This window comes from Nylanderia fulva, unplaced genomic scaffold (assembly GCF_048542155.1).
Source record: "Nylanderia fulva isolate GAGA-0341 unplaced genomic scaffold, ASM4854215v1 Scaffold2, whole genome shotgun sequence".
NCBI lineage: Eukaryota > Metazoa > Arthropoda > Insecta > Hymenoptera > Formicidae > Nylanderia > Nylanderia fulva.
Window position 1 is genome coordinate 7494606 of NW_028190263.1, and position 8986 is coordinate 7503591.

The following is an 8986-nucleotide window of genomic DNA, read 5'->3' on the forward strand; positions in this document are numbered from 1 at the left end:
ATTGATAGAAAATCGCTATTACTTGTATTTCGGCATGTTCGTGTTGAAAATATAATAAACACTGTAGAACTTTTAAATAAAGATTAATTATAAGCTACAATAATAATTTATACAATTGTTAAATATAAATAAAATTAGAATACACTCGATCACGATTAATTATTTGTTAATTATTATTGTTATTAATTGTTATCACAAGGAAACGACTACCTCTGACGAAAAAATAGACGGACGAACGAATGAGCAGACATGCAAAAGGCAGACAAGCAGACTGTTTATAGAAATTTAGGAAGATGTTTGAGACTCGCTTCTGTTTTGATTTTCATTTCTAATGTAAATCGTATAAGCAAAAAGTGTGTGAACGATCTCTTTATGCTTGTGACATACCATTAACCAAGCCATACAATGCATACACCTACATTAGACAGAAGAATGAGATTAATGTTGTCAGTTATTTCAGAGCAGACTTTATATACGACAATCAAACACACTGCTTTTACAGATTTTTTTTTAAATTGCGGAAAAAATATTAATTATATTTTAAATGTAAAATACTTACATTAAAAAAAACATTTCGATGATATAATTGAACAAAAGGTATTTGTAACTGATGAAAAAATATATTCTTGAACTATATGAACTACATCATTATAAAAAATTTATGCTGCTGCTATCGCTCGGAGTTATTATGTCAACAATATATATTAATTCATAAGAAAATAATAATGTGCTACATCATACTTTCAACACTGCACTCTTTCTTATAAACTATTTACTTATAAATATGTAATATTGATGCTATGATATAATTATAATAATAAACTCCATCTTAACTCATTTTGCGAATCACTAAATAGTTGAACGCAGAGTAAGCAAAGATAAAGTTGTAACAAAATAATAATATAATAATAAAATAACAACAACAATAATAATAATGACGACGATCATAATAAAAAGAATGATGATAATAGACGTAGTAATGATATTGATAATGATAATAAAAATAATGTACGACAAAAAAGATAATACAAATACATAATCGTTTCGATTGGAACTTATTAAACACCTAACGATCGTCCGCCTATCCATAGCCAGAAGTTGTGTGTTTCGCATTTCTATTCTATCTCCTATTTTATTTATTAAATCACTTTCTCTAGTATCTACACAAATGTAGCCAATATGTGTAGAAATTCATTACAAATTTACTTAATTGCGTTCATACTACATTATGAACATTATGATATTAATAGTCAAAATAAGCTGAAAATTAAATTTTAACAATCACGTACAAAAAGAATACTTACACATAGGTGATACGTAGTTGCTTGGGAAGACGCCGGATACGCCGTTTAATTCGCCTCTCCACCATGCGGTCTCTTCCTTAGCAAGAACTGATATAACATCACCTTTCTCGAAGCTTAACTCATCCTCATTTTGTGCTTGGTAAGGATAAAGGGCCATAACGCGGTCTACAAGTAAAAAGTTAAGTTACAAATTCAATTTTGTCCAAGAAAATATATATAGTATCCTAAATATCATATATAAGTATAGCCTTGAAAACTATAATAATTGAATTGTAGAATTTACTCACCAACATTTGGATCTGTTGGAGAATCTAGATATCCATGAGAGACAGGCGTACTTCTATTACTGCTACTGGTTAAAGGTTTAACATAAGTTGCTGGGAACCAACCAACTTGCCTCTTTTTACCTCGTGCCTAAATAAACAAATGCATGTCAATTATTATTTGAGAATAAGGAAATTAAGTGATAAGAAAATGTATTTTTCTACCTGAAGCTCTCCTTCCCACCATCCGCTGTCAGTTTTCTTACGAATCATTATTAATTGTCCTCTTTGCAAGTCTAATTGTTCTGCACTAGTTGCTTGATATGGTGCAATAACTTGGACAATTTCAGGTTTTCGTCCTCTCTAAAGGAAAACAGATATTTTTCATTAATAAAGTTATAATTTTTCGTTTTGTATGCATATATATATATATATATATATATATATATATATATATATATATACTTTTTGCAATTTAAAAAAAAAAAAAAAAAAAGAAAAGAAAAGAAACGGCATCACAATCATTAAATAGATTATATTTAATATTGTAATATAATAATGATATAAATCAAATACCTTATAATACTGCATTATCAGGATGTCAATAGCGTAAAGGAAGCAATAAACACAATTACACTCTTATAATAAACAATTTTAATTGCATGAAATATTAAAGAATATGAACGCAATTAATTTTTTTACCTGCTGAGCAGCCATGGCAGTAAAGTCCGGTAATTCCGCTCTATCCTCAGCAGCTGCTCTTTCATCTTCTAATTGTTCTGCTGTTTTCTCTACCTGCTAAATACATACACACTCTATGTTATTTAGATTTGTTACTATAGTCTTATTTTTTCAGATGTCAGTGTAAAATAATAGCAAATTAATAAAATTACACAAAAATCAAATCAAACTAGCATATATTAATTATATTATAATATTAATGTATTTAAGAATAAGATATTTAAACAAACAATATTTAAAATATGCATTTACGCACTTGTGATGTTGCGGCTACTGGAGTAACATCTTTGGTACTGTTTGTCTCTGCAGCAGTTTCACTGGACTGAACGTTAGTGGACAAAGATGCATCCTAATCAATGCCAGATAAAATCGTATTAGGAATCAATTAATATATTAGTAAAAATAAAAAAATTATACTTTTATCAGGCAGGTTAACAAATTCAAGCATTTATAAAACAATCGAATCATCGACAGATTAAAAGATAACAAGGAAAAAATATACAAAGATCGAATTTATATCATACCTGATTGGGAGCATCGCACTTTTCTACATAATTAGATGGAAAAATTCCACTTTTGTCCCCTATACAACCAGTCCACCAGTCTCCTTCTTTCTTGATAACTAATACAACTTCCCCCTGATTGAAATTAAGATCGCCAGCTTCGGATGAATCGTATCGATAAAGCGTAACGTAATATTCGTTAAGACCATCAGCTGCAATATCTTTGCTGCTTGTAGTTATCTCTTTTACATATGATTTAGGGAACCAACCCTTATTTCCATTACTAGTCGAACCATACCACCACTCAGCCTGAATAAAATAATATATATGTATAATAAAACACACACACACACATATATAAATATATCTTTTGTGATCAATATTTAACATATATATTTACCTGCTGCTCAGAAACATAAATGGTCTCTCCTTTTTCGAAAGAGAGATGTTGCTCCATAGTAGGTCGATATGGAAACAAGGTGGTGGCTTGTACATCACAAGCTGTACCTAATCCTAAGGTAGGTATAATAGCTTCCACTACTGGGGCTTCTCCTCCTAATGATCCTGCATCGGATACGTTCTCGGGAACTTCTGCTATTCCCCTGTATAATTAAAATAAAAATATTTCAATATCCAGATATGAGAGATACACAAAGCAATAGTTGATCCATGATATTTCGCAAATACTGATATAAATGAAAATACAACTGACTCTAATGTTCTCTTCTCTACACTGTCTTGTTGTATGAAGGTACGTTCATTGTCCAAACCAGTATCCACAGGTTCCACGTAAGATTCGGGAAACCAACCAGTGTGACCGCGAATCTCTCCTGCCATCCATCCTGGTTCAGCGTTTTGCACAGGTGGTACCTATGTAAAATATAGACACCATATTAGATATCATATGTACAAAATAGTTTTCTTTTGACAATAATGACACTCTTATTGCATTTATTATACATACCGATATAATATCACCGGGTTGAAATGATATTTCGTCTTGATTTCGCGCCACAAATTCGTAAAGTGCTCTATATTTGCGAACACCCGTGACAACAGCTTCATTCGTCGAGCTTGCCGTTACAGCGGCATCGTCAACAGGCCAAGCTGCGTCACTAGCTATACTAGGTGCATTGCTCCAAGCGCTATCGCCCCATGCGGATGTAGCATAGTCAGCCGCGGCACCGCCGCCGCTTGCCCGAAGTTCAAGTACTTTCTTTTTCTTATCGTCAAAAGTACCGTAAAGCTGCTTACAGTCCGTTATTAGGTTTTTCATCTGTGTTTTAATATCTTCAAGTTGAGCATTATTATTTTCGATATCGGACATCTTCGAATCAATCTGTTGAAAAAATATATTTTAGGACGTCGATATATATGTACATATTGCCTAAAGCTAAAATTTATTCATGTATCATCGTCGAACGTTAGGGACGCATACCTGCTGTTGTAAATCTGCAATTTTATCTTTCATCTGCTTAAGAGTAATTTGTTTATTGTCAAAGGCCATCTTAATAGCCTCTTGTCCAGCTGCATCTTGCGCTGCGTTGAGTTTATTCTTCGCCTCGATACGCGCTTTCTCCTGGCTCAACGCTAATAATCTTTGATTTTGTTCCCGAAGTTTATTCTTTAAGGCGGCCATTTCCTGTAATTGTGCATCTCTCGTTGAACGCATACCATCGATAGTCGTCTTGACGCCTGAGACTCCTACCCGAGTATCACAAATTTTTTGTGATAATTCTTTCACTTTGTCGTTCTGAAAAGCAGAGAAAAATATTATAAAAGAATTGTTCATTAAATTCTCTTATAATATACTTACAAGTGTTCCAAGTTCAATGGTCAAGGTCTGATTCTTTGCTTTCAATTTTAGAAGAACATCTTGCTCCTTCTGTCTTTGCGCTTGCAATTCTTGCGACTTCTGTCGTTCCCATTCCAATTGTCGTTGCCTTTCCATTTCCCTGCAAGTTATAAAACAATGCTACTTCCAAATCTGTATACATAAATATATAAATTTCTCTAAGAAAGCTTAATGAATTTACTTGCGTGCCGCCTCTTTCTGTTCTTGCGCGCGTTTCCGTTGTTCCTCCTTCTCCTGCTCGATTTCTTTTTGTCTCTGCATTTGTTTCTCAATTTCTGCTTGCCTACGCCTTTCCTGCTCTAATCTGTATTAGAATGCAATATTTTCCTATATTATTACCTAATTAATAAATAATATATTACCTAATTAATAAATAATTCTATTTACCTTATTTTTTCCTGTTTTTCAGCCTCCTCCCTCTCTTTTCGTTCTCGTTCTTCTTGTTCTTTTCGCTGAATTTCCAACAACGCTTTACGCCTACGTTCCAATTCCGCTTGACCTTTCTCAAAGTTCTCTTTACGTTTATCTTCAAATGAAGTCTGTAAAATAATATTCTTTTTTTTCATATGTTTTTCTTATTGCGCAAAAAGATATTCTTATATTATTAGCCGTACCTGTGGCATGCCTGCTAACGGATCAATATTTTCCGCTGCGTTCTGAGCAGTTAAACTACTTTGACGTTGTCGTCTAAATGTGGGTGGAATTAGTTCCAGTGGAAGTGCCGCAGGTATCGTTTCGCCTGCTTTAGCGATATCGCATAGATGCATCGCAAGCACAAATTCCTCAGAACCTAAGCGTCCATCCGAATCCATGTCAGATAAAGTCCTATCAACATACATTTCAATACTCTTTACATTCCCATTTTATAACTTATTACAACTAACATAGAATGCTCTTTTGTATTATGCATTTGTTTTACGATTAAATATTTTGCAACTATACCATATTTGAGCAAGTATCGGTTGTGGCAATTGCGATTGCACCATGATGTTTCTTGCTTGAGGCCCGGATAGAAAGCCAGATCTCGTTCTATCCCAAGTATTAAATAACTGAGTGTATTTTAATTTGGTCTGATGCGGTACCGCCCATTCCACCGTGGATTGTGGCGAACCAACTAACGAGTGCGGTGAATCCACGGAACCCACTCTATCTATACTCGGTGGACGTGCTGTTGTACTCAAGGGTGTATTTGTAGATACCGGCGTCTGTGTAATGGCGCCATTGACTAGTGCGCCGTTTGCAGTTGTCGAGGATACCAATGGTAACGCTACTGAAGAAGCAAGTCCAGTACCTGTGGAAGAAAATCAAAATTAATATAATAATTAAAAATACAAGTACAAGAGAAACATTGTTTTGCACACGTACCAGTATTTATTGATCCGATGGATGGTACCATGCCAGGGACACCAGTTATAGGAGCAACCATACCTGTGTTAACTATGCCTAATGGCTGTGTCGGCAATGATTGTGTCATACTAAAGGCAGCCATTGGAACAGGGTTTGTATTTAAAGGTGCAATTGGTGCTACTGATGGAATACCTGTAATTAATAAAAGATTAAATATATATCAGTACAATTTTGTAAAAATATAATTATAAAATGCATTATTATATAATAAAAATTAATTAATAAAATATTTTAAAATGTACACAATTTCAACATAAAATTTATTTCAATAGTTTACCTATACCAGAAACAGGTGGGATTGAAGAAACTACAGTTGTACCAACACCAGGAGGTGTAACTTTCATGGGTGAGATTCCTACAGGACTATTTGGAAATGATGGTGGTGCTGGTTTTGGTGGTGGACCACTCGTCGTGGCCGCAAAGTTACTACCTATAATAATTTCGTATAATTATTATAACATTGTTGAATTGCATTAAAACAGTTATAAATTCATAATCCAAACAATTCTTTATGTTTGCTCTATAAATTATACAATATAAATAAAAGATAATTAAGTAAGCATAAGCAGAATTCTTTTATAAGTACTTTATGCTTTTTTCATAGCATATTAATAATATTAAGCAATACAATGAGATTCAGTACAAAAACTTTGTACACAAGGTTTACATATACAATGGGTTTGTGATGTAAACGTGTATATTTATTTAAACATACCAATACTTGCAGGTGGTGCAGGTCTTTGCGGAGGACCACTAGTTGTGGTACTGAGAAAAGGCGCGACTCCTTTTTTTTTGCCGCGTAATAAAATGTAAAACATTATTAACGAAATATTATTTCCTTCTCTTTCGTCAGAAATATTATTACAAGTATAAACGATATATAGATATATTAGTTGTATAAACTGTATGTATATAATTAATAAAATAACCTTATATTAGCAAATAAAAATTCTGATTAAAAAGTGTGTATGAATTTTCTAATTTATAAATAATAGAATTATTAATCTAATTAGATTTACTTCTATGTCCAAGCATTTATGATAATTTTTCCGAATATATAGAAAATATCAAAAAGTCATGCAAAGTATAAATAATATTAAAATAGTATATAATAATTATATGTATATGATGCATGAGTTTTTCCTTTCACACTTCTAACAAGTACATTTGTCAAGAATTTTATCATCGCAAAGTCCAACGCATACCTACATGTGTAATACAAAGGAAATATTATAAAGATAAAAAATGTTCATAGCTTGAAAATGCAAAAATTGAATTGCTGCTTCAATATAAAGTGTTACATAAATTTTGGAAATTTTTATATCAAAATAAGCTGTGCATGAAGCATCTGCTTCGCACACACACACACACATACACTTATACACATACATTAAACAAATTATAGTTATTTCATAAAATTGTAATACCCTTTAATAAAAATACACGATATATTTGTAAAAATACATTCCAAAAGGATATATTTAAAATGCAACAAATATACCACAAGCTAAGAGAAAGTTCATCTTAATAAAATGTTAAGAACTAAAGTAGCATTTAACTCGAAAATGGTATTTAACTCGGAACATTCTGTTAAGCCATTGAATAAAAGCTTGCTCTTTAGAAAAGAAAAGATAAATAGACTGATAAGAAACACTCAACAGTTCAGCACAGTTAACATACCCACAGAAGGTGGAGCGGGTCGAGCGGGTGGCTTAGACGGTATATGAGTTGTGGCGAGTGTACTTGGGGCCACATTCTGTCTATTTTGTTGTAATGCTGTGTAGTATGATGCATTATGAGTGACACATAATTATGTCTGATTTTGTTGATAAGATAATAAAACACATATATTGACACATGTAATACATGTTGAATTTATGAAAATGATAGATGATTGTAATAATATAGGTTTGGTTGAACATCAGTAATATTGATCATGTTTGATAGATCTATCTGCAGCTAATGAACCACACTAATATGTTTGAGAAAGTGTATATATTTGGGTATACTTATAAATGCTTGTAAAAGCTTTTATAAGATCTTTTCCTGTTATTTTATTGAATTGTTATAAGCATCTATCTAACAATGTTGATCGAGAAACAGAGAAGGATAAATATAATGAAAATATTTAATTGTATATTACCTATAAGAGAATGTGTATTTCCAGCTGTGGATACTGCGCTTGCTACAGTTTGAGGAGGTGCTATTGGTTGAGGTCCACCTAAGTTTACTAGAGAGCCAATATTATTTTGAGCGGTTGAACCATTTGTCAATCCAGCCAAGTTAGCATCACCTAAAAATCATTCATTAATCTTAATCACAATCAATCTAATAATATAATCTTTGGTATCATACATGCATAGATATATCTACCTGTTGGGAAGGATTTCAAACTCTGTATGAGAATGGGTGGCAGTACTTTGGGAATTTCAAAACCTCGTAATTTCAAATTGATCAACTTGCACGCAATGCTGAACTCATTTATGTTCATTTTTCCATCAGAATCTGTATCCGATAATGCCCTATAATATAAACAAGAGATTAGAAAGTGCATTATAATTTAAAACAATGTTGACATTAAATGTAACAACTTTATACCATATCTGTCCGAGAATGGGAGGTGGAAGTTGAGATCTAAGGAGAAATCCCTTTGCCTGTTCGCCAGTAACGATTCCATTGATTGGTTTCAAGGAGTCAAATTGTTCTTGATACTTCATTCTTTCTCTAGGTTGTATTACCCAGGGGTCTATACCTATATGTCAGATATATAACATTAAAGATGATATCTTCCTCTTAATGTAATATAAAAAATACAATCCATTTATTTGTGAAAATAATGCTTATTTTCTTTTCACAGCTTAGAATAATTGCCAGTCTTACGAAATAAACAAATTATCGCGAGGAGGAAGAGAG

The 8986-nt window shown here is 32.5% G+C and overlaps 1 protein-coding gene across 15 annotated transcripts in view; it reads right to left on the reverse strand.

The window, feature by feature from the left end:
• The window catches only part of Dap160 (dynamin associated protein 160), a 28903-nt gene that overhangs the window by 8043 nt on the left and 11874 nt on the right, over positions 1-8986 (reverse strand). For 9 of the 15 annotated variants that reach the window (XM_085482129.1, XM_085482127.1, XM_085482126.1 and 6 more), the window contains 22 exons: positions 8672-8825; positions 8447-8595; positions 8217-8366; positions 7754-7849; positions 6789-6857; positions 6351-6503; positions 6032-6205; positions 5609-5957; positions 5281-5491; positions 5054-5205; positions 4848-4970; positions 4628-4766; positions 4250-4564; positions 3776-4150; positions 3524-3681; positions 3212-3413; positions 2833-3120; positions 2565-2657; positions 2270-2365; positions 1793-1930; positions 1592-1718; positions 1305-1469 (listed from right to left, as the gene is read on the reverse strand). In XM_085482129.1, coding sequence (XP_085338255.1) covers positions 1305-1469; positions 1592-1718; positions 1793-1930; positions 2270-2365; positions 2565-2657; positions 2833-3120; positions 3212-3413; positions 3524-3681; positions 3776-4150; positions 4250-4564; positions 4628-4766; positions 4848-4970; positions 5054-5205; positions 5281-5491; positions 5609-5957; positions 6032-6205; positions 6351-6503; positions 6789-6857; positions 7754-7849; positions 8217-8366; positions 8447-8595; positions 8672-8825 — 3876 coding nt within the window. The remainder of the gene's footprint in view (positions 1-1304; positions 1470-1591; positions 1719-1792; positions 1931-2269; positions 2366-2564; positions 2658-2832; positions 3121-3211; positions 3414-3523; positions 3682-3775; positions 4151-4249; positions 4565-4627; positions 4767-4847; positions 4971-5053; positions 5206-5280; positions 5492-5608; positions 5958-6031; positions 6206-6350; positions 6504-6788; positions 6858-7753; positions 7850-8216; positions 8367-8446; positions 8596-8671; positions 8826-8986) is intronic. The other 6 variants (XM_085482131.1, XM_085482130.1, XM_085482135.1 and 3 more) reach the window with 6 other exon arrangements.